Source organism: Bos indicus, chromosome 19, assembly GCF_029378745.1.
Source record: "Bos indicus isolate NIAB-ARS_2022 breed Sahiwal x Tharparkar chromosome 19, NIAB-ARS_B.indTharparkar_mat_pri_1.0, whole genome shotgun sequence".
Classification (NCBI taxonomy): domain Eukaryota; kingdom Metazoa; phylum Chordata; class Mammalia; order Artiodactyla; family Bovidae; genus Bos; species Bos indicus.
The window spans coordinates 38014807-38039627 of NC_091778.1; the positions used below are offsets into that span (position 1 = coordinate 38014807).

Sequence of the window (24821 nt, forward strand, 5' to 3'; positions counted from 1 at the left end):
GATAGTCTTTCCACCTCCTTTGGACGCAGTCGGCGCTCAGGAAACGTCAGCTTCCTGCCCGCATCCCGCCCTCGGCTCGTGTTTCCCTCTTCCTAGCTGTCCTCCCTCCTGCGTCCTTTCCTCTCTCGGCTCCGCAATCTTAGCCAAACCGCAGCCTTTAACAATCGTGCGCGCCCACCCGGCGCCCGGGCAGCCTCGCCGCGGCCGCGACTCACCTCGCGGCCCGCCCGCCCCCGGCGCTGCCCCCGCCCCAGCCCCGCGCTCTGCCAGCTCCAGAGGCCTCGGCCCGGCTCAGCAGCGGCTCCCCAACCCCCCGCCGGGCCGCGAGGATCGGGCGAGGAGGGACCCGCAGGCCAGGGAAGTGCCCGGGTGGCCGAGGGCACCGGGCGGGGCGGCGGGCTCGGCAGCCCGGCCGAGAGCGCCAGCCTGACCGCAGCCCGAGGGCAAAGCTGCAAATAGCCGCGGTTTCCAGCTGGTGCCCGGCCTCCCTCCCAGCCTTCCGGACCTTCGGGATTTTCTCTCCCTTCTTCCTGCCGCCCTCTCCTCTACCCTGTGACCCCTGCCCCCTCCCCGCTGTGCCCCCACCACACTCTGTCAAACTGGGGCCAGGAGACCAGCGCTAAGGTCCAGGGTTCCAGAGGTAGAATAATCACAAAACTTAAGTTAGGACTAACTCAACTCATGCTATGTGCAAGTCACTGTGCTGAGCTCTTTAAGGATGGGCATTCATAAAACACTTACCACCACCAGATGAGGGTTGGCTCCAATTTGCAGATGGAGAAATTGAAGCTCAGAGAGGGCCCTTGGGTCCTAAGGTCACTGGGTTTCAACCTGCAGAATGGGAAGCCATCTCCCCTGTCTACAGGTGAATGCTGTTACTCTGCCTCCAGCCATGGACTGCTTGCTCTTGTGGGAAAGTGGAAAGCAGCTGACCAGGGACCGGGGATGCTAGTCAACCAGTAATTCTCAGTGTAACCTAGACCAAGCCCAACCTGCTGGCTTGTGAAATCCAGTGTCAGTTTCCACGTCTGTAAAGTGAAGGGGCCATTCATCTCTGTACGGAAAAACTTGTTAACAAAAGTGGAGAACCAAAGTGGACTGTAAGTTATTAAGTGCCCTGCCCGTGGGAAAGTTGGCTGGGGGCTGTGTAGATTCAGACCCACAAACTAGGGTTGACTAGGTCAGAAGGGGCTGAGCTGGGGAACCTGCATTTTAGCAAATGCAGGGATTCTGAAGCCATCAGGGTTTTGGGGGGGTTGTTTTCATTTTAGCTGCTCTGTGTCTTCATTGTGGTGCCTGGACTCTCTGTTGCTATATGCTGGCTTCGCTAGTTGTGGCACTCAGACTTTTCTTGTTAAGGAGATTGGGCTCTAGAGAGCAGATTCAGTAGTCGTGGCGCGGGCTTAGTTGCCCCAAAGCATGTGGGATCTTAGTTGCTTGACCAGGGATCAAACCCGTGTCCCCTGCATTGGAAGTAGGCTTCTCAACCACTGGACCACCAAGGAAGTCCCTAAACTATCAGGTTGGGATTCACCAAGGAGATTCCTGAAAAGGAGAGAAAGTAACGTGGCCTTGCCTAAACCTCCACATTTGCCCTTATAACATCTCTGCCTTCACTGGCCTGGGCGTGGAGTGATTGCATGTTTCTTAAGGACCCACTGTGTGCCAAGCACGCATATATCACAGCCCCACTCTCAGAGCGCTCGTGGCATAATAGAGCAGCGTGGCAGGGCTGTCTTCAGCCCAACTGACCCTGTGGGAGAAATGGAGCCAGACACCTTCGTGCAGGGGGTGAAGCTTCATGCCAGGCTGTACTGCACAATGAGAGAGCGAGGGCCAGGTTCTGCCTGCACTCCCCCGGTCAGCAGCCTCCTCAGCGCAGGACACGACCTGCTCAGCCTCTGACCACGTCCTGTGCAGAGCTGTGAGAGATATGAGTGGGAGACATTGGGAAAGCCCAGGAAAGGGGCCAGTTAATTCTTGCTGGAGTCAGGAAAGAGAAAAACTCTACTGGGGGTGACCACTAAGCAGACCTTTAACAAGTGGGAGTTTACCACGTGGAAAAGGAAGTCCAGGCAGAGAAACAGCTAAGGACAGTGTGTAGGGGCGGGGAATCTTATCCTGTATGGGAACAGGTGGGGAAGCTGTCTGCAGGCAAGAAATGGGCAGACTGAGGACATGGAGCACAGCCTTCTCTCCCCTCCACCTCTTGCTGGCACAAGCAAACTGAATGCAGCTTATCTGCCAACCAGAGTTCTTCTTTCCTAGAGGCTGTGAGATGCTGTTGGGCAGGGACAGTGCCTTATTCATCTTCTGTCGCCCAGTGCCTCACCCAGCGTCTATAATAGTTAATGGGTATTAAATATTTACCATCATGCACTGTGCTAAGTGCCCCACACGCATTATCTAATTTCATCCTCAAACAACTTTGGAAATACGTGCTATTAATAATCTCATTTTACTGATGAGGATTCTACGTAACATGCCTAAGGTCACACAGCTATTTAGTGAGGGCCCTGGGGATGGAATTCACAGCTCTCCGACCACAGGACCCTTGTTCTATATCTGTTGGACTAAGTGGAGAAGGGCTCTGAATTCCATGCTAGGGAGCTTGAACTTTACACCATGGGCAATGGGGAGACACTGGACGGTTGTAAGCAGGGAGAGACGGGTCAGGTTAGGGCTTTGAAAAGACCACTTTGACAGCAGTGGGAAGATATTTTAGAGCTGATGACATTTGAGCAAGAGGCCATTTTTCTGGCAAATCCCAATTCCTCCTTGTATTTTTTTTAAGTCTTATCTTATCTCTTAGGGCAAGACTTATACGCACAGTACATCATGCAAAATGCTGGACTGGATGAAGCATAAGCTGGAACCAAGATTGCAGGGAGAAATATCAGTAACCTCAGATATGCGGATAAGTAACCTCAGATATGCGGATAACACCACCCTTATGGCAGAAAGCAAAGAGGCACTGAAGAGCCTCTTGATGAAGGTGAAAGAGGAGAATGAAAAAGCTGGCTCAAAACTCAACATTTGGAAAACAAAGACCATGGCATCGGGTCCCATCACTTCACGGCAAATAGATAGGGAAACAATGGAAACAGTGACAGACTTTATTTTCTTGGGTTCCAAAATCATTGCAGATGGTGACTGCAGCCATGAAATTAAAAGATGTTTGCTCCTTGGAAGAAAAGCTATGACAAACTTAGCCAGAGGCATTATTTTGCTGACAAAGGTCTGTCTAGACAAAGCTATGGTTTTACCAGTAATCATATATGGATGTGAGAGTTGGACTATAAAGAAAGCTGAGTGCCAAAAAATTGATCCTTTTGAACTGTGGTATTGGAGAAGACTCTTAAGAGTCCCTTGGACACCAAGGAGACCAAATCAGTCAGTCCTAAAGGAAATCAGTCCTGAATATTCATTGCAAGGACTGATGCTGAAGCTGAAGCTCCAATACTTTGACCACTTGATGTGAAGAACTGACTCACTGGAAAAGACCCTGATGCTGGGAAAGATTGAAAGCAGGAGGAGAAGGGGATGACAGAGGATGAAATGGTTGGATGGCATCACTGACTTGATGGACATGAGTTTGAGCAAGCTCTGGGAGTTGGTGATGGATAGGGAAGCCTAGCGTGCTGCAGTCATGGAGTCTCAAAGAGTCAGACAGGACTGAGCAACTGAACTAAACTGATCTCTTAGGGCAAGACATGGCGGGGAATGCCAAGGAAGGGGTGCAGTGACAGGAAAGGGAGACTAGTGGTAGAATACTAAGTTCTGGGGAGAGGCCTCTCCTACAGGGGAAGGAAGAAACCAGGCAGTTCCCCCTCTCCATTTCCAAGATGCCAAGGCCCCCTCGGGGCTTCTAGTCAGGAAGCCAAAAGCACTAGGCCCTACACACTGCCCCATTGTGCACCCGCCTCCTGGGGGAATGCGGCCAAAGGTAAGGTGGTGTTGCAACAAAGATCAGCTGCTGGGGGCGGCAGTGGAGGAGGCCTGGTCCCTTCTCTGGGCAGCTCATGATATCACTGGCTTTTCCAGCAAGTGGGGTGGGGAGTTACAGGAAATGGCCTGGGGCATCAGATAAGCTGAAGAAAGAGGCCGAGTAGCTGGAAAGACGGAACAGGTGGAGCTTCCCCCACCTGCTGAGAGGAGCCAGAGAGAGGACCAAGCCTGCTTGAGGCAGTCTTTGGGCTGAGAGGGGTCCCCTAGGGTCCCAAGATGCTGCTCTGTGTCACCTTGCTTCTCCTCCTGGGGCTGTCTGCATGCACTGTGGCAGGTGACAAGGAACTGGCAATCAATGCTGAAGTTGGCTCCTGGGTGGCTGTGACCCTGGAGGTAGGTACCTTTGGGGAAAGCAGGGCATGATAGCAAGAGAGCAGGCTGTACACTGCATGGTAGGGTGTCTGCCTCCCCTCTCTGGGCATGTTCAAGGCTGTTGCCCCTGGCCTGATAGACCTCCAAAGAGATGCAAGCGTATTTTGTTGTTGTTCAGTCGCTCAGTCCTGTCCGACTCTTTTAGACCCCATGGACTGCAGCATGTCAGGCTTCCCTGTCCTTCACCATCTCCCAGAGCTTGCTCAAACTCATGTTCATCAAGTTGGTGATGCCATCCAACCATCTCATCCTCTGTCCCCTTCTCCTCCTGCCTTCAATCTTTCCCAGCATCAGGGTCTTTTCCAGTGAGTCAGTTCTTCACATCAGGTAATCAAAGTATTGGAGCTTCAGCTTCAGCATCAGTCCTTCCAATGAATATTCAGGACTGATTTCCTTTAGGATTGACTGATTTGGTCTCCTTGCTGTCCAAGGGACTCTCAAGAGTCTTCTTCAATACCACAGTTCAAAAGGATCAATTTTTTGGCACTCAGCCTTCTTTATAGTCCAACTCTCACATCCATACATGACTACTGGAAAAACCATAGCTTTGACTAGACAGAATTTTGTCAGCAAAATAATGTCTCTGCTTCTTAATATGCTGAGTTTGTCATAGCTTTTCTTCCAAGGAGCAAGCATCTTTTAATTTCATGGCTGCGGTCACCATCTGCAGTGATTTTGGAGCCCAAGAAAATAAAGTCTGTCACTGTTATCTATTTGCCATGAAGTGATGGGACCCAATGCCATGAACTTTGTTTTCAAATGTTGAGTTTTGAGCCAGCTTTTTCATTCTCCTCTTTCACCTTCATCAAGAGGCTCTTCAGTGCCTCTTCACTTTCTGCCATAAGGGTGGTGTTATCTGCATATCTGAGGTTACTGATATTTCTCCCTGCAATCCTGACTCCAGCTTGTGCTTCATCCAGTCTGGCATTTCCCATGATGTACTCTGCATATAAGTTAAGTAAGCAGGGTGACAATATGCAGCCTTGACATACTCCTTTCCCAATTTGGAACCAGTCTATTGTTCCATGTCCGGTTCTAACTGTTGCTTCTTGACCTGCATACAGGTTTCTCAGGAGGCAGATAAGGTGGCCTGGTATTCCCATCTCTTTAAGAATTTCCCAGTTTGTTGTGATCCACACAGTCAAAGGTTTTAGCGTAGTCAACGAAGCAGAAGTAGATGCTTTTCTGGAATCCTCTTACTTTTTCTATGATCCAATGGATGTTTGCAATTTGATCTCTGGTTCCTCTGCCTTTTCTAAATCCAGCTTAAACATCTGGAAGTTCTCGGTTCACATACTGTTGAAGCCTAACTTGGAGAATTTTGAGCATTACTTTGCTAGCATGTGACATTAGTGTAGTTGTGCGGTAATTTGAACATTCTTTGGAATTGCCTTTCTTGGGATTGGAACGAAAACTTTTTCCAGTCCTATGGCAACTGCTGAGTTTTTCCAAATTTTCTGGCATATTGAGTGCAGCACTTTCACAGCATCATCTTTTAGGATTTGAAATATCTCAACTGGAATTCCATCACCTCCACTAGCTTTGTTCATAGTCCTAAGGCCCACTTGACTTCGCATTGCAGGATGTCTGGCTCTAGGTGAGTGATCACACCATCATGGTTACTGGGTTGTTAAGATTTCTTTTGTATAGTTCTTCTGTTTATTCTTACCACCTCTTCCTAGTATCTTCTTCTGTTAGGTCCATACTGTTTCTGTCCTTTATTTTGCCCATCTTTGTGTGAAATGTTCCCTTGGTATCTCTAATTTTCTTGAAAAGATGTCTAGTCTTTCCCATTCTATTGTTTTCCTCTATTTGCATTGATCACTTAAGAAGCCTTTCTTATCTCTCCTTGCTATTCTCTGGTCTCTGCATTCAGATGGATATATCTTTCCTTTTCTCCTTTGCCCTTTGCTTCTCTTCTTTTCTCGGCTATTTGTAAGGCCTCCTCAGACAACTATTTTGCCTTTTTTTTTGCATTTCTTTTTCTTGGGGATGGTTTTGATCACCGCCTCCTATACAATGTGAACCTCCGTCCATAGTTCTTCAGGCACTCTATCAGATCTAATCCTTTGAATCTATTTGTCACGTCACCTGTATAATTGTAAGGGATTTGATTTATCTCATACCTGAATGGCCTAGTGATATATGGAATTAACAGTATGTGTGTTCATGCTTCATTTAACAAACTTATTTAACATATACATGTTCCTGACACTGTCCTAAATGCCTCATAAATATTAACCCATTTAATCCTCATCTGCACCTTGTGGGAAAGGCACCATTTCTATCCCCATATCACAGATAGGGAAACTGAAGCATAGAAAGGTCAAGCAGTGCGTCCAATATTACACAGCGTCAAAAGCACAACTGTACACCTTGCCCAATGTCTTATTCTGTGTATCTGTGCCTCGGAGGACATTGTCCAGCACATCCTTTCAAGGGGGTCAACTTGGAGTGGGATCACTGTTTTGTCTCATGTGTAGAAACTTATTCCCTGACAAGTAGTGGTTTGATTGCCAGCCTCTCCTACTAAGCTGACCTGAGTGCTGTCACTGGGAAGAAATCTCACAGCTAGAGACACAGCGTCTGTGCCCCACCCCATCTAGTCAGAGAGACAAAGATCCTGGCCTCGGAGGTTCCCATCAGACAGGGGCACGAGGCCAGTGGACTAGAGACACACAGGCAAAGTGCTCAGGGAAAGCCTCCGGGAGGGCAGATGGGACAGGGCTGGGCCTGCTCCCCCTAATCCGGGGACAGTGAGGACACTGGGGCTGCAGGACAAGCCATCAAGTAACAGCTATGCCTGGTGGCTTTCCTTCTGGTGGGCTTCCTTCCTGGTTTGTCTGAACGTGGAAGTGTGTGCCTTTGAGAAGACAGCAGGCTGAGGAGATAAAGGTTCAAGTCTCAGCTTCTCCACCGACTCTGTGTGACCTGGGGACATCAGTTTCCTCACTTGTAAAATGGGAGAGGGGGGGAAAAAGATGGCCCCCAAGGTTTTTTTTCCAGCTCTGACTTGGAGTCTGTGCCCATCAGGGGACATGGCCCAGGCGCTGGGAAGCTGTGTAATAGGGACCACTCTACACGGTTACGTGGGAAACATCATCGATTTCAACCAGTGCCTCGTGGGGCTTTCCATGCTGCAGCTGCATCTGAAGCTTCTTCTTGGCTCACTCTCATTTAACATCCCTCTACTTCCCAAGACACAGAATTTGGGATATAGGAACCATCTCATCTGAATGAGGAATGATGCCTCTGTTAGGGATGATCTGATTTTCTCCCTTGCTCTCAGGACTCCCAGTTAGCCCTGGAGCTGGGGATTTGAGTTAAAGGGGTAAGAAGAGCTTCTGGTCAGGGCAAGAGTCCTTCCTGAGTAAAAGACACCTCCCAACGGGCCCCAGAAACCTAATGGGTGGGAGAAAAGAAAAAAACATTCTGTCCAGCTTGCATTTGAAGACTGCCTTTTACCAAGGCAAAGTGCTTTTCATAAGCTTTTCAGAAATGGGTCCAAATCTCCAAAGACACTTTTCCGGTTCCTGGCCAGGCTAGATGACTCCAGCCTGAGACAGCTGCCCCAGCCATTGATGTCCTGGAGAAGAGACAGACTGGAAGTGACTGAATTAGTCCAAGGCTTAGAAAACAATCCACTCCTGATCCCAAAAGCTGGGATAAGCTGGGAGAGCCGAGGGGGTTTCCACTTCACCCCAGCCAGGTCCCTGCTTGTCCCTGAAGCTTCAGGGCTGCCCCTGGGGAAACTGGGAATGGAAGAGCCCGTGACCCAACCCCATGTTACTCTAGGGCTCTGGTCACCTGTCTCACCCTTCCTGGAAAAGGAAACCCCATCCTCTTCCCTATTCCCAGACTATCAGAGAAAGGGCCTTTCGTTCACCATCCTGCATCCCATACATGCTGAGCTCCTGTGTGTACCAGGCACTGTGCCAGGTATTGGGGATACAAAGACATGAAGATGGTCTAATGACTGTCACCCACTATCACTTTCTCCACTAGCAAGCATCGCTCAGTCTCAGCAGAGCCAAGCAGGCCCTTCATCAGAGGCTCCAGGGAAGGAGAGGCCGTTGGCCAAGGTCACAAAGGTTAATGGAGAAATGAGAACTTAAATCTATAGTCCTTGGTCCAGAACTTTTACCCCACCAGCTGAAGGATGAGGGACTTCCCTGGTGGCTTAGAGGGTAAAGCATTCACCTGCAATGTGGGAGACCCGGGTTCAATCCCTGAGTTGGGAAGATCCTCTGGGGGAAGATCCCCTGGAGAAGGAAACGGCAACCCACTCCAGTACTCTCGCCTGGAAAATCCCATAGATGGAGGAGCCTAGGAGGCTGCAGTCCATGGGGTCACAAAGAGTCGGACACGACTGAGTGACTTCACTTTGAGCTAAAGGATGAAAATGTCTTTGCCTGAGGGAGTGGCCTCTGCCCCAGGCCACATGCCATGAGAGGCCCAGGTTAAATCCAGGACGATGAGGGGAGTGCCAGAGGGAGAGAGAAGAGCAGGAGTCTAGAGTCAGACTGAGTTTGGATTCTGACTCTACCACTTCCTGTATGACCTTGGACAAGTCACCTAATCACAAACCTGTGTCCCCATCTGTAGATGGATATTTCACATGGTGGTTGTGAAGCGTAAATGAGATTATGCCTGGAGTGTCTGAGCCTTTGAGTTAGATGACCTGGGTTCGAGGCTGGCTTCATCTCACATCCTGACTGGTAATCCCTCTGAGCCTTAGTTTCCATCTGTAAAATGGAGACCCAAATAGTACTTTCTTTATGTGGTTTTGGTAAGGATTGTGTTAATATATGAAAGTGCTTAGGAACACTTTAACGTTAGCCATTTATTATTGCTGTTATTATTTGCAGTATTGTATAAAATGTGAGGAGATCAATGCCAGCGCAGAGCATGGGTTATTGAGATTGTTATTGTTCAGACTGTTTTGTTGTCAGCCTGCCCTCAACTCTAAGGAACTCTCTGCTTCTTCAGGTAGATGTCATCCCCAGCATCCTGCTTCAACTCCGGAACGTGAAGAAGGGGAAAGCCAGCCAGTTCTTTGGGCTAATGGGGAAGCAGGTAGGAGGTGAGTGACAGATGTGGGCGGACACCCAGGGATAAAGGCTTATGGGTGGGTTCTGTTACCCCAAACAGAGGCCCTAACTTAAAGCCCAGGACTCAGCATCCCTTACTCCAGTCCAGTAGTGGTCACTCACGCTATGGAATGGGATACAGTGTCCATATCAATTGTTATCCAGATCAGGACATTTCAGAGAGTGTTAATTATGCCAGGCAACAGGTAAAACCACTCCAGCACCTGGGGAGTGCAGTGACCCTAAGGGTGGGGACAAATATTTTGCACCCTGCTGGTGCCTTCCTTCAGTACTGTGGAGGTCTATGGAGAGAGGTGGTAGAACTTGAGATCTGCCTCTGATGTGAGTAAACCCAAAGACTAAGCTTTCTGTGAGATTCTGTTTGGTTCAAGTAGAATTATTAAAATGAATCTATGTTCCCTGAGGGCACTCTCGACATGAAATCTGTATCCTGGGAGGACAAAGAGGAAAAAAGTCTGAACAGAGAGCAGTTTTCTTATTGACAACTAAATTTTTAAAAGTGGTTTTTGTGAGGATATGAAAAAACTGGCACTTACATACACTTTAATACACTGTCCATTTGGAGGACATTTTGGCAATATCCATCAAAGTTGGCAACATGCATACCTTCTGACTGATAGGTTCGCTTCAGGAAACCCATCAAATAGAAATGCTATTGCTACATAAGCCCTGAGGTATGTGTGCCAAATAGCAAGAATGTGAAAATAACCTAAAAACTATCAATGGGGGGGGGATAATAAAAATATATTAGACACATCCATGGCCTTTTTTTTTTTTTGGCTGTGCTGAGTCTTGGTTGCAGCACTTGGACTTTTCTAGTTGTAGCATGGGCCTAGTTAGTTACCCTGTACCATGTGGGATCTTAGTTCCCCAACCAGGGCTCGACCCTGAGTCCCCTGGATTGGAAGGTGAATTCTTAACCACTGGACCACCAGGGAAGTCTGGCACATCCATAGCCTTTGTGACCATTGAAGTGGATGAGGCAGATCTGTGGAAAGATAAAGATTTCCAAGATATTGGCTAAGTGGAAAAAGCAAGTTATGTAACAATATATAAGATACGAGCCTACATGTTTAAAAAAATCACTGCATACTTACACACACACACACACACACACATGAAAACATAGGGAGAGTTCCAGGATAAATATCAAACTGTCACCAGTGTTTTACATCTAGGATAGAAGTGAAGGTGAGGGAGAGCAAAAGTTAAGGGGGACTTTTACTACACTAAACTCTACTTTACCACTTGATAGTGGGCATTTATTCAGAAACTGCTTTTGTAACTTTAAAAAACACATTTAAAAATAGAGAAAATCTTCCTGCTACATGCACCATAAAATAAAATAGAGAAAATTAACTTGTGACCAAACTTTGGCCTCAGTTTCTTCCACAAAATGAGTTTTGGCCTGGGCCATTTCAGAGATCTCTTTCAAATCCAGAAACCCAGGAAGCAGGAGGTGGGGGTATACGGGAAATATTTACTGAACGCTGTGCTCACTTGTGGTTAAATCTCCTAATATCTCCTTTATCACCAGCAGGGAAACTAAGGTTCACATAGGCTAAGTACTTTCCCAAGGACGCTTGACTAGCACCAGGCAGACTCCACAGTATGCACACTTCCCACTACCCTAAACTGCCTCCTACCCAGATGTATCTGGTGCGGCCCAGTCACACCAGGACAACAGGGGGAGACCAGAGTCCCCAAAGACCCACCAAAGGCATGGATCCCAAAGAGCCATGAGCTGTTTCATCTCACTGGGCCCCCAGGGAAGCAGTGCAACCCTTATTTCTTCTCTTTCCCCTAGGAATACCTCCCATTCAGTCAGAGGGAACAGGTAAGTGTTATCCACACCTTCCCCCCACATGCTCCCTGGGGAAGACCGAGTTGTCAGGGAGGTGAGGGAGATGCTCTGGCCAGGGTGCACAGGCTGGCATTGTTGAGGGTGGGGCCAGAGTGGTTTGGCTGCATAGGCTTCCTGGTTGGTTCCTTGGAGAGGTGGTCTGTGTGCGCCGAGGGAGCAGCTGCAAGGATGAGGAGATGGCGATGAATCCAGTTCTGCCAAAGGTTCAAAATTACCATGGGTCTAAAGCCTAGAGTTGAAGAAACCATCAATCCAGAAGGACCTTAAAACTGAAAACCCTAACCCTGTCTTCATGGCCTGGGCATGGTGCCCTCCTTGGCATACTGCCCTGCACTGTTCTGCTGGGTCACATGGCTGGTGTCCTGAGAGTAAAAACCACCCCACGGGCAGGTAAAAGTCTGCCATCTCCTGTCCCCACAGTTTCTATTAGAGGCGCTTATGAAGTATTTGTGGAAGGAAGGGCAGAAGGGAGGGAAAATGGGAGAGAAAGAGGAAGGAATCAATGAATGAATCAGTGAATGAAGAACCTCAGTTCCTAGAGAAATTACTCTATTCCTGAGTCCCCAGTTCTGGTCCTGTCTTTTTTGGTTCCCAAGACAGTCTTCCTCTGCTTCACTTTCTCTTTTTCTTCTCTGTCTCCTCTCTTCATCACAAGGGTATCAGCGAGAACCAGTGGTCCAGGGGCGAGGAGGAGCAACTACAGAAGGTAGGTGATAGCTTCTCCAGCAGCACACACAGGCACATTCTGCTCCCCACTCTCAGGGCCAGCTGAAGCCACCGAGAATGCTGTGTGGTTCTCCAGACCCTGGAACACGCCCCTTATTCCCTAATTGTTAGAGAGTCTTAGGTATTTTCTGTCTTCAACAACCTAAATAAAGGCAATATCACTCTGGGAGGGGTCATCAGCTGACGCTTTCTGGCCTGGGCCACAACCACAAAGGCGTTCAAGGGGATGTTCAATAAATAAACAAGAAGGTAAGTGAATCAGTAGATAAGTGACTCAGGCTGTAGAAAGATTCAGAGCTCAAGCTAGCAAGCTCAAGAGAAAGGGCATGGGGTGACATAGCTGAGCAGACACCAAGCTCGTCTGCTTCCTTAATCCTGACTCTCCCCCCAGAGCTGCAGACCTGTGGGCCCCTCTCTAGCTTCCCTGATAGAACACCTGCTCCTTCCAACAGAGGCTCTTGGGAATCAAGGTGGGAAAGTTCTCTATATTCCCCCCAAGAGTTTTTCCCAAGTGTTTGAGCCATTTCATTTGAAGGGCCATGGAAGTCACCCCAGTGCCAACATGGAAATGCACATCCCTCCATGCAAAGCGCTGGCAGGAACCTTAGAAATCATCATTTTTCAGGGATGGAAACAATTTGCCCAAAGTCACACGGTGAACTGTTAACAGAGCCAGGACTAAACACCGTCTCCTGCTCCCTAGTCCAGGCACTTCATGGGACCCTCAGAGGGCCATTGGAATTTTAAGTGCTGGATTACCACTCCCTTTCTTTAGAGAGGATTAGTGAGGGTTGGCTCATCCACTATCTAGAGGCATTTATGATTGAAAAACGGAAGCTCTGCCAGATTAACCTGGAATTTGATTGCCCTAAATAACTACAGTTGGAGAAACCTGAATTGGGCAAATGGAGGGCCTTGAGTGGATGACCAGGGAAGGCCTCCAAGGGTGGAGGCGGCAGCAAGGCTCCCCTAACCACTGCTTATGTGCAGCACTCTTCCCAGGCAAAGAGGCTGAGAACCATGGGTCAGAGTGAAAGCCCCCAGCCCCGCCTCCCAGAGGACGAAACCCCTCTCCTTACCTGGACGTGGCAGCCAACCAGCCGACCAGGCCAGCCCGCTGCTCCATGTCTTCTGTGCTCGTGTGTCCCTCCCACCACGCTGAACTCACTGGGCTCCTCCCAGGACTCTCGGTCTCAAGCAGCAGTCGTGCACAAGTGTGCTGTTGTCACCTCTGAAAGCTAGTGAATGACCCCACACACTCGGACCTCACTGCATAGCAGGAGTCGTCCCACTGATACCTTCCTACCCCCGTTTCTCTCAATCCTGTGCCCATAACACAGCAAGTGTTCAATAAACCAATGAAGAGCGAATGATTTCTTCTCTGGTGCAGGGCAGCGGACAGGGATGACCTGGGCTCAACACCCTGCCCAGGGGCCTGGCGTGTCAGCAGCCAGGAGACCTCTTCCAGAGTTGTAAAGGCAAACACTAAATAGCCCCGGTCCTCTGAGGTGGGAAAACGGGCTTGGGACACAGGTAGCCCATGCCTACCCACCATCATAACCTCGAGGACCCAAATCCATGTGTCCTTGGACTTGGAGAATTGGGGCCCAGGTCCTTCATCAATTCTCGTGTATGAGGTGGCCCCTCAACTGATCGCTCTGTTTTGAGGTCACAGGCAGCTAGTCATTTGAAGAGCTCTGGAGTAAGGGAAAAGGCCACACCTCAGGGAGGTGACAGGGGGCCACTGTCCTGGCCCAGCTGTGGTCCTGGGAGGTGGCTCACTGTGACAACCCCACGTGACGAAGAGAGGGCTGAAGATTTTATTCCCATGTTTGAAGCTGGAGACATTCAAGCTTCGGCTGAAGCCACTGACCCTTCAGTGAGTTCCCTCCTTGGGCTGGCACTTTGCTGGGCCCTCAGGCGGGACTGGGAGCAGGGAGGGAGACTGGAGTTTGTCCTTGAAGAACTAAGAACAAAGAGGGCAGAAGCAATGTACTCACTCAAGGCAGCCCTTGCTCTCCAACAACTCGTTTCACACCCATCACATCCCCTCAAGCTGGTGTCTGCACATGCCATTCTCCCATGCTGGTGAATTCTTACTCAGAGGTCCCAACCCCGCAACTACTCATTCACTCCCTCCACCGAGTTCCTGCAGCACTTTGCACATTCTTCCACTGCAGAACTCATATCTGACATATCTCAACAACAGGGTTTGTCAAGTACACAGACCGCTTCTTAATTGTCTTTACCCCCGTGCCAATAGAGCTCAGAGGTCCTTGGAGAGGGTTTTCACGAAGGACTCACGTAGGATGCATGGTCCTCATGCTCAGCTTTTGACCTGCAGCCCCACGACAAACTGCTTTCGTTGGCTCAGGTCTACAGACGGCACTGCTGCACACCCTGCTGTGGGCCAGAAACCTGGGAGTGACTCCCCAGCCCTCACTGCCCCCTCTAAACACCTCCCCCTAGTTAGTCATTCTTGAAAATATACCTAAATTCTTCTTGCCGCTCTTACTACACTTATTCACAGGAGGTACTATCTTCCCTTGCCTAGGGGGCAGCAGCCTCCGGAACAGGCATCCGTGCTTCCCACCTTACTGTTCTCCATCCAGAGCAGGACCTTTTAACATGGTGGGCCTGTCCATCCCCTACTGGCCACAGTTCAGTTTCCTAGGTCAACCTGACATTCTTGTTGGGGCCTTCAAGGCCCTGTGCTCCTTGATCCTCACCCCCCATCCCCCCTCAGCCACTACCAGACATTCTCTCAGACCCTTAGGCACACCAGAGGCTCGCCAGCTTTTGTGATCTGTGCTTAGGCTCTCCCTCTTGGAACGCTGCCCACGCCCCCCTCCCCACCCAACTGGCTAACCCAATCATCTAAGCAAGCTCCCTTCTCAGTCAGGGCTTCCTGAATAACCAAGCTCAGCTAGTTCTCTCCAGTTATGCTTACCCAACACCTGTCCTTTGCCCTTCAGGGCACTGATCACAATTAGGAATTTAATGCTCATCTTCTCCAGGAGACCAAGTTCTACATCTTTTGTGTACAAATGAATGACTGAATATATTAGGCACTCTAAAAGACAAGTTACCTCCACAAGTATTATCGTCAATCTGCACCGGAAATCCCAGAGCCAGGATTTGAGGGAAGGTCCTTCACTCCAAGCACATTTGACCCCTACAATGACTTGGTCTCTGCCACAATTACAGACATGTCTCAGGCAGAAAAATAAGGAAGTCTTCACAAGGAATTCCTTTTTAGTTGGGCCATTTCAGTAAGTACCAAAGAAACATCTAAATGTCTGCCCCCACAGCATACTGGTCTCCAGAGAATCCTTCCAGACCATTTTAGGAAACGTTACATTCTGTCTCCTTGGAAAATCCCGAGAGGTTCTGAGACGCCCTGAACTCAAGAAACATATCAATATGCAACTGCAACTGTTTTCCAAGTTTGACTACAGTGCCCATTTTACCTGTAATACTTCACTTGGGGGAATGCTGACATGGAGGCTTCCCAAATGAAAACAGGAAAAGACTAATCCAGCTGTATGTGGAGGCTGTGTAGGGGAATGATGAAAACTACCCAGGTGGAATCCACTTATGGAAACTTGAAAGCCAAGATAAATGGGAACTTAATCCAAGAATGGGAAGCCACATGAACTCCAGGGGAACTGGAGACCTATTTGTAACAGGATATTCACCTTTCCTGATCCACTTCTATAAGGTGGTGACTAAGAATTCTAAGGCTAGGCAAGGACCTGAGAGGCAACTTGACTGGAAGCTGAGGTATCAACCAGGGTTAAACTGGGTCTGTGGGTGCCACTGCATGAATACTGCTCCCCTAGAGCTACACAAGGTGGAGGTCCTCCTCTGGGCACATCTGGCTTCCAATCACAGGCAATCATTCACCAAAATAAAACTACAAGGCCCAACTGTGAAGGCAGGCAGATGAGGTTCCTGCCTTTTCACTGGAGCTTTCTCAAGCCAGTTTATTAATTAACCCAAGTTCAGAAATGACTTCAAAGTCTGTTTCCTAAACCGTATACAAATGTGTGCGTATCTGCATTTATGTACACTTTTCTTTTAAAAAACCCAATACTTTTATTAGATTCTCAAAAGGTCAGAAGGAAAGGTCCTTTACTCTCAAGTCCTTTTTTCACTTACACACTGCTATGTATCTGTATGTATATCTAACCATCCCAAAATAGTCAATGGTTTAAAGTACTTCCAGGGACTTCCCTGGCAGTCCAATTGTTAAGACTGTGCACATCTACTGTAGGGGTCATGAGTTTGATCCCTAGTCAGGGAACTAAGATCCCATATGCCACTCAGCATGGCCAAAAAAATAAAACAGTACTTCTCATGATTCTCTAGGGTGGCAACCCTTAGCTGGAGGATTCTTTAGTTTCAGGAGGTCAGCAGGGTAGAGGGTCTGGATTTTTGACACTTAAGTTTCTGGTCTGAAAATGTCAGGTTTCCAACTGCAAAAGTACAAACAGCTAAAATATCACTTCTGGCACCTTTGATTAGTGAGAAGTCCAGCCCACACCCTTAAGGAAAATTAGCTCTTATTGGAAGGAGCAGCACTCATATACAGAGATGGGATTGTTGGTGACCATTTCTGGAGGTGACTTACCACACCTTTTTTTTGAGATAAGGGTATAGATTTCTAAAAACTCTGCATATGATTGAATAAAACGTCAGTGGTTTCCAAAACATGTATCGAGTTAAGAAACACTGGTTTTGTGAATGGACATGACTGGTCCAGGGTAAAGATGTTCTCACACAGAGCATCCAGGGGGAGTAGCGGAGCCAAAGCTGTGCGACAACACAGGTTATTTTCTCCACTCGGGCACAAATCAACAAACCCCAAACCCCAGAACGGTGGTAGCATCTACAGGTACCACGTAACAGAAGAGACAAACTGATATTTCAGCACAAGGGACATTTTTCACCACTGGGCAGTCCTTTTTTACCTTCTTCTTAGTGACATTCATTGGCATTTTGTTGAAGATACCACAAAGGAAGTGGGCAATTAAACTGCCCTCATCAGCAGCAGACAGTCTGGGAGATGCAGTCATACAGGTTTGCAGCAGAAAGTGCTGGAGTAAAACCAGTGTCCAATTCTGTAACTCCATGATCCCAGTGAAGAGCAAAAAGTAGTTTTTAGAACTCCTAACATACATTATATTTAGCAAAGTTTCACCTCATTCTCTGAATATGCAAAACTCTATACAGCACTGTGTATACAAGTGCATCTGTGAAACCATGGGCAGGCGGCATGTTAACCTTCAGTAAGGACTTCTCTTTGGTCGTCACTGGACCTCACTTAATGGGACCTGTCACCTGGGCCTGCACAAACCATGCACAAGCCGAGGGCTGAGTGAAGGCTGGCAGGTGGGGCTCCCGTCTACCTTTTCACTGGAGCTTTCTCAAACCCTCAATCTCCTGAACTGTAGACAAATGTGTGCATATTTGCACTTCTGTATATTTTTCTTTTAAAAGACCCAATACTTTTATTAGATTTTCAAAAGGTCAGAAGTTAAGTAAAATGGGTAAGGATCACCACGGAGAGCAACACTGCTTGATCCCAGTACCTGGGATCATAAAAACCATGCTCCTTCAATGTTTGGCATATCAACTGCTCTTCAAAGGAGAAAAAGGCAGACATGTTTATGCCTAGTGACTAATATACTTCCAAAAAAACTGCTTTTCACTCATTTCATATTCCAGAAGGAATGCATGATGGAAGCAAGTTGTGGTATTTTTTTATACTGGCTTCACATGAACTCCATTAGAGGCCATTCCTAATCCCAGTCAGGCAACCCGCCCAGAACCACAGGGATAAACCAAAGCTCAGGTCATGTCAAGAGAATCATCTTGCCATATAAAGGGCACACCATATTCTTAAAAACTACTTAATGTGACTCACTGTTCCCCCTAGTGAGAAACAGGAAAGCAGGCACCGAGGCATCAGATGACTCACAGTAGTTTTGTCAGAAGCATGGGATCTGGACTCAAGAGAAGCAACGCTTTCATTCTTTTTCTATAACCCAGCACTAAGACTTCTGAGCCTCAAATTTTCTCCTGTGGAAGAGGGCTACAATATTTACCTACAGTGATGATGTGGTAAGGACTGAAGGAAACCACAAAAGTAAAGGGACAGTGCTTACTAAACAGTTTATTCCTAAATCAGAAGCAGAACCAGAATGAGGCACATCTCTGTATCCTGGTTTAGGTCTCTGACCTACAAATGCTGCCTGCTGCTGCTGCTAAGTCGCTTCAGTCGTGTCCGACTCTGCGTGACCCCATAGTCGGCAGCCCACTAGGCACCCCTGTCCCTGGGATTCTCTAGGCAAGAACATTGGAGTGGGTTGCCATTTCCTTCTCCAATGCATGAAAGTGAAGTCGCTCAGTTGTACCCAACTCTTAGCGACCCCATGGACTGCAGCCTACCAGGCTCCTCCGTCCATGGGATTTTCCAGGCAAGAGTATTGGAGTGGGTCGCCACTGCCTTCTCCAAATGCTGCCTACAGGAGTAACTAAACTCAATTCTTTCATTTTAAAGTTTTCACCAGTCTTGTCATTTTTCTGGCAATGGAAGCCACTAGAAGCATGGGGGACTGTGGCTGAAGCAAAGAAAACTAACTAGAAGGGAGAAGGTAAATCATTAGGGAATCAAACAAGCCAAGAAAGCAAATGGCAGAGGGGAGGGTCAAACAAGGCAGTGTTAAAGTACCCAGCACAGTGCTGAGCAGAAAGGAAGCAATCAGCACATGCTGAGGCTTTTTTCCTCTAGAAATGGTTGGTGCTTCCACTTATGGAGTCTCAGAGATGCAGGAATGACTCGAGACTTTTGCTCTTCTAACGAAGGAGCCTAAGAAGCTAATCTTCTTTTGTACAGGTACAAAAGGAGCCAGAGGGAACAGTCTGACTCAAAACAGCCAAAGAAGTGAACGGTCAGTTCCCACACCTGTAAGGATTTAAAGCAGAGAAATCTTCCTTTGATTTCTAGGTGAGGAAAGAGGGATGACAATCACCGAAGACTTGTGATCTGCACTGTCTATCCACTATCATTGAGGTCCACATTACCTTCCTCAATTTTTCCAAAATGGGAGAGACAAGAGAATTTCCCTTTGATGCAAACACTTAGAAGAGGGAAATCAGGGCACACATTTCTCTAAGATGTGTGTAAGAATGGTCTTTTTATAAGCCTGAGTTTCTCTCATCCCATTTCCCACCCTAGTAGGTGACATGTAGGACTCTAACTTTACCAAGGAAGACACTTAGTTTTTCTGCCAGGAGACGTTCTCACCATGCTGGCCAGAGCGGGCAAAACCACTCCAACAAATACAATTTCCACCTCCCTCCTCTCTACCATCCAGTTAAGTGCCCGGTCTCCCGTTTCTCACACTAGGTAAACGCTACAGGAAAGTGCAGCTACTTTCAGAAATCACCTCAACCTGAGAGAGACAATGATTATTAGAGATGGCATTGCTCACTACTGGCAAGTAAGCCTGGAGATAAAAGAGGACACGTCTGTTCCCACTTCCCACAGCTATCCCACCTAGCCTTACCTCCTGCTGGGTCTTCAAATGGATAACAGAAACTACTCACAGCTACGCATACCTGTTAGCTGGAACCAGAGTGTGACACACAGAATTTACTCCAGCAACTAGACAAGCTCAGAGTTAAGCACTCCCGCCAGATAGCCTGCATCAGAGGAAAAAACAACTTTCCCCACCCACAAATCATGTCCCTGAACAGTCAGTTTACTGCTTAGAAAATAAACCTCAAGTGCATTTATTAGTGGTAGGCCAGCGGCACCATTTCACACTCAAATGAGAGTTCCTGGGTGAAACAAATTTCAGCAGAGAACATGCTTTATTGAAGAGTAGATATAGAACAGCACATTCTACCACATTTGGGGAAGGGTTAGCTTCTGTAAAAGGCCTTTACCCCTTAAGAAAACCCCCAGTGAAATTGCTTTTGGGTAAATTTTAACAGTGACACTGAAACTGGCAGGGAGCTGCCACTGAACATGCTTAAAGTTAGCTCCCCCCAACCCACAGTGAATATAAGTAGTGTACAAAGATGACAAGAGAAAGGCACAAATGACCAGAGTTAGGATTGTGGGAAGGGCTCCACATGAAGACAGCGGTGTTGCCGGAGACCAAGTTGGGAAGGGTGACATGTCATACATCAAAAGCTGCCCCAAGATAGCAGGTTATAATGGGCTAGAGAAATTAGAGGGAGCATCTCTTCCTTCACTTAAACGACACCAAAAATAGAGGAGACCAGAGAATGGGGGGTGGTGGTAAATCCCAAAAAGGAAATGGAGTTCTTGGAAGGGCATAAGCACTTTAGTCCTTAGAGGGAGGGTGAGGCACTGTTGAAAAGAAAAGCAAACCTTGGCAGGGGTGGCCATTCTGCCTTGCTGAGTCATGGGCTGAGATACGGAAGTCATTTTCAATCACTTCTCCAAGGATGTTCAGACAAAAGCAATGCAACTTATGTGCAACTTAGGTGTGCAATATCAGACCGGTACTGGTGAAAGGTTTCTGCAATATAATTAACCGGTTATCATGCAACATGAAAGGGAGAACTGGAAATTATTTTGGCACCTGCAAAAGTAAAAAGAGGCAGGGAGTAAAGAGAAGAAAACATTTACTACTGGGCACTTTCTCGTGAGGCAAAAAGTAGTATTTCATTCCCTTTCACCAAGATGTTGCCCACTGTTCACAGGTGAACTCAAATCCAAATAGAGAATCACCACCTCTCAATTCTTTTCTCCATCTCATTTAGAGCATATGCTGTAACCAAGACTAATCCTGCAAGAGTCTTCAGACGTATTTGGCTCTGGTCAGCCTGATACTGATTAAAAACAGGTCTTTCAGTAAAAATGGAGGAAATAACTTAAAGTGAGATGAAATCCAAAGGGAAGGGACCCCTCCCAACACACACTCAGAAGTGTCACCTCTTCCCTGCCCCTCCAAAAACACATGTAAGGAATAACTGGAAAGGTCCTGGTGGCAGTAACCGTACTTGGTGGTCTGGTGACCAGGTGGCAAGAAGCACTATTACAAAGTTTAGAAGACACGACACAACCTCATGGGGCCAGAGGAGAGAACCAGTGACTGGACAGGTACAGTACCAAAACAGAACACCTTGGGTCAGTGCTACAAGGGATCTGCACTCAAGTCTAATAGAGATCCCATCCAGGCAACCTCACTGAGGCCGAAACAACAGTTCCTCAGAACCAGCGTCTGCAGTGTACACGAAGGTCGGAGCCAGGACAGTCCTGAGGGGGATGGCCTTCCCAAAGGATACTGTACTTGCCAATCACAAGAGCAACAGAAATGACAGACAGATCCCTAGGGTACGGATTCCTACTGCTGGGGTTCGCTGGCTCGGAGTAACCGGTCACTTTAAGTGCCCTTGGGAGGGGTCCATTTTAAACAGCTTGGATCCATGGTTTTATTGGAGTTGGATCTTTTGGCCTCTTTGGCTATCCACTCATCAATGAGATCCTGAGAGAAAACAATGGGAAAAAAACTATTATATGCATTCAACTAAAACATCTTTATATGTGGATTCCAAAATGATTGTTAGCAAAGAAGAAATCACCAAAGGTTTCATAATATACTAAGGTGTGAGACAGGTATAAAAAAAGTTCTTTTGATTTACCTAATGTTCTCCTACCTAATCCATTTCTTCCTATTATGCCCTCAGCAAGACCTGAAAATCATTACCCATCTTCCCTTATTAAATGTTGTGCACACATGCTAAGTTGCTTCAGTTGTGCCTGACTTTGTGCAACCCTTCCAGGCTTCCCTGTTCATGGGATTCTCCAGACAAGAACACTACAGTGGGTTGCCATGGTCCCTCCAGAGTAAATGTTGTAAGTCAACTGAAAACATTTTTTAAATCGACATCAGCTGAGATGGCATTTGTTAAAGGAATTTAAAACCACTTCTGCAGGCCCTGAAGGTTATGGAGATTCTCCTCCACAGATGGGCACTCTTCTCTGATGTAAGAAAATCATCAAAGGACAGAAGTACAACAGTGCAACATAAAGCTGCTTAACTGGAGCTGTTGATGCTTGTGTCATCCAAGTGTGAGACAGGAGCTTACCAAAAGCTTCTGATAAGGGAACAGTCAGAGACAAGCCTAACAATGAGACCAAGGAAAAGCTGCATGGAGTCAGACTCTTTAAAAAGGGAAGGTTACACTTTAAGGTGTGAAGGCTCCACTTTGCTAGGCCTCAAGAGACATAAAGCAATGAGTAAAAGGCTAACAGAAACTTTACCTGTCTTTTCAAAACTAGGTGTTTTCCTTTCCAATATTTGAGCATCTGAAGGGCTTGCAGAGTGCTGACAATGTCCACAGGATTCACAGCTGTCTCCTGGCTAATTTCTGAAACAGAAGAGCTACTTGCTCAAAATGCAGACCTCCCCACCCCCCTACCAAGGACCCTTTTCCATTGAAGGAAATCTACACAGACTCCAAATGTTTGGAATCTTTGCTACTTGACCCAAGCTGTCCAGAAGTTTATAAAGTATTCCTTTGACCACTTAAAATAACTACAAAAGAGGGACAGTACAGCAGGAAACCACTTTGGCTCCTATAGAAATTGAAGTCAAAGAACAAACTAAATTACTTCACTCTCGCATAAATATTCTGGGATGTTAGAGGTTCCGGTGTGCGCCAAATAACTTGAAGTTTTTCTTTCTTGCTTTTGTTGAGAATTTTGTGAAATAAAGTGTTAGCAACCTAAAATTTGAGAAACCAAATCATATAACCAGTCTCTAGGGCCAAATGCTTTGGAATCCTTAGGCACCTTAGTGAGTGGTCCACATTAGTGAGCCTTCCACTCTCATATTCAGATGAAACATAGAATGTGGCATTATCTTCGCTGATTACAAAACATGAACAGGGCCAAACAGAAAAGTCAGAATATTCAGAGGAGCAAACATCTTAGGTAACATTCTCTAAGAGCAAAAAAACCAACCTTTGATAGAAATCTCTTTGCCTTGGAAATTATGCAGGTAACGAAGAAGCACTTCTTTCCAGTAACTGCGATAGCTTATGAGCCCCAGATCTGAGAGTGGACGTTCTGGGGAGCCAACTTTTTCTTCCACTTTGGAAAGCAAATAACCTGCCAGAGAACAATGCAGATACTGTATCTCATCCTAATAAGAACAGCATACCAAAATGGATAAAGATTTAAGGAGTAGAGTCTGCTTGGCAATATCCATCAGGGTTCAGTCATTTAACGCAATGCTATGTATTAGCTGTAGTATAGTTGACTGCCTTTGTACAAACAAAAGGGGACTAATGTGTTTTCACATTTACTTATAATGGACATTTAATATAAAAGCCTTCTAGTGGAAGCCTGCACTAGAAACTTATTACCTCAGAACTTGCCTGGTGGTGCAGTGGACAAGAATCCTCCTGCCAATGCAGGGGACACGGGTTCAATGCCAGGTCCAGGAAGATCCTACATGCTTCGGAGCAACTAAGCCTGTGCACCGCAACTGAGGAGCCTGCACCCTAGAGCCCAAGAGCCAAAACTACTGAGCCTGAGTGCCTAGAGCCTGTGCTTCGTAATAAGAGAAGCCACCGGAATGTGAAGTCTGAACACCACACCAAAGAGTAGCCCCGGCTCGCTGAAGCTAGGAAAGCCCAAGCAAAGGAACAAAGACCCAATGCAGCCAAAAATAAAATAATTTAAAAAAAAAAATTTTTTTTTTATATAACCCTAAAAACTCTTAAAAGAAAAAAGGAATGGATTATCTCAGTACTGCCTATGAAATATTGGTAGTGGGCAGCAGATGGGAATAGACATGATCTGAATTTCACAAAGTCTCCAGTTTTAACAGCTAAACATCTAACTTTCAACACCAGGGGGATGCAGTCAGCAAACTCATACTTCAGGAAACTCAAACTACTATTTATTTAACCAACTTAAATAAATAGCAAAGAAAAGAAAGAGATGGGGCAGGGAACCTCTAAACTAAAAACTGATTTATAAGCTACACAGTTCTATCTCTATCTGAGTAAAAACAACTTCTTTTTTTTTTAAAGAACCAAATCACAAAATAATGAACATTTGAATAGTATATTTTATGACATTAAGGAATTTTTTGTTTTGTAGGGCTTTTTAGGTATAACAGACCTTATACTTTTAGAGATGCCAAGATAACTGAGGGTGGGACTATAGGTAAAACAAGACTAGCCATAAAATGGTGACCATTACAGGAGGATTTATTATACTGTTATGCTACTTTGGTGTATGTTTGAAAATGTCCACAAAGTTTACAAAATAGTTGTTACCTATTCAAAGATACACAACCCCCTCAACTCCATTAGTGGATTAGGCCATTTCCTGATTTATCTCTAACCAGGTGGCTTTAAAAAAAAAAAAGGATCAAAAAGCTGATTCTAGGAATTCTAATTTGACCAAAATACATCATGTTACAGAGAACATGGAATAAAATACAGCTGAATCTCATTATTTACAGTAAATTATATTCTATAAAGTCACAGCAAACACTGAATAAGCTATATTGAACCATTGCTCTTGGGGTAAATACAGGGTTAGGTTCCTGTGGGCCCCTCGTCACATTTTCATCAACCAATCAATATATAACCAACTTTGTTTTATGCATTTTTATTTAAAGACACCTATTTAATACATACTGTTGACTTAACACTGAACTAAAAGCCAACAGCACAATCAC

At 46.7% G+C, this 24821-nt stretch overlaps 2 protein-coding genes across 5 annotated transcripts in view; one reads left to right on the top strand and one right to left on the bottom strand.

Moving 5' to 3' along the window:
• Positions 1 to 437: 437 nt before the first annotated feature.
• Positions 438 to 13451, top strand: TAC4 (tachykinin precursor 4). Of its 2 annotated transcripts, none has more exons than XM_070773303.1 (5): positions 438 to 4341; positions 9370 to 9463; positions 11299 to 11328; positions 12011 to 12061; positions 13072 to 13451. In XM_070773303.1, exons 1-5 carry the CDS (start codon positions 4225 to 4227, stop codon positions 13113 to 13115), a joined length of 336 nt encoding a protein of 111 aa, XP_070629404.1. In that variant the 5' UTR covers positions 438 to 4224; the 3' UTR covers positions 13116 to 13451. The 2 variants fall into 2 exon arrangements, with proteins under 2 accessions (XP_070629404.1, XP_070629405.1); XM_070773304.1 differs by having other exon boundaries at positions 13084 to 13451.
• Positions 13452 to 19943: 6492 nt separating this feature from the next.
• Positions 19944 to 24821, bottom strand: part of KAT7 (lysine acetyltransferase 7) — a 34777-nt gene continuing 29899 nt past the window's right edge. For all 3 annotated transcript variants that reach the window (XM_019981783.2, XM_019981781.2, XM_019981780.2), the window contains 3 exons: positions 23090 to 23236; positions 22388 to 22494; positions 19944 to 21608 (listed from right to left, as the gene is read on the bottom strand). In XM_019981783.2, coding sequence (XP_019837342.1) covers positions 21507 to 21608; positions 22388 to 22494; positions 23090 to 23236 — 356 coding nt within the window. In that variant the 3' untranslated portion in view covers positions 19944 to 21506. The remainder of the gene's footprint in view (positions 21609 to 22387; positions 22495 to 23089; positions 23237 to 24821) is intronic.

Coding starts and splice junctions, on each gene's coding strand:
- TAC4 (XM_070773303.1), top strand. CDS start 4,225: ATGCTGCTCTGTGTCACCTTGCTTCTCCTCCTGGGGCTGTCTGCATGC. Junction 9,464..11,298: donor AATGGGGAAGCAGGTAGGAG/GTGAGTGACAGA, acceptor TCTTTCCCCTAG/GAATACCTCCCATTCAGTCA. Junction 11,329..12,010: donor CATTCAGTCAGAGGGAACAG/GTAAGTGTTATC, acceptor CTTCATCACAAG/GGTATCAGCGAGAACCAGTG.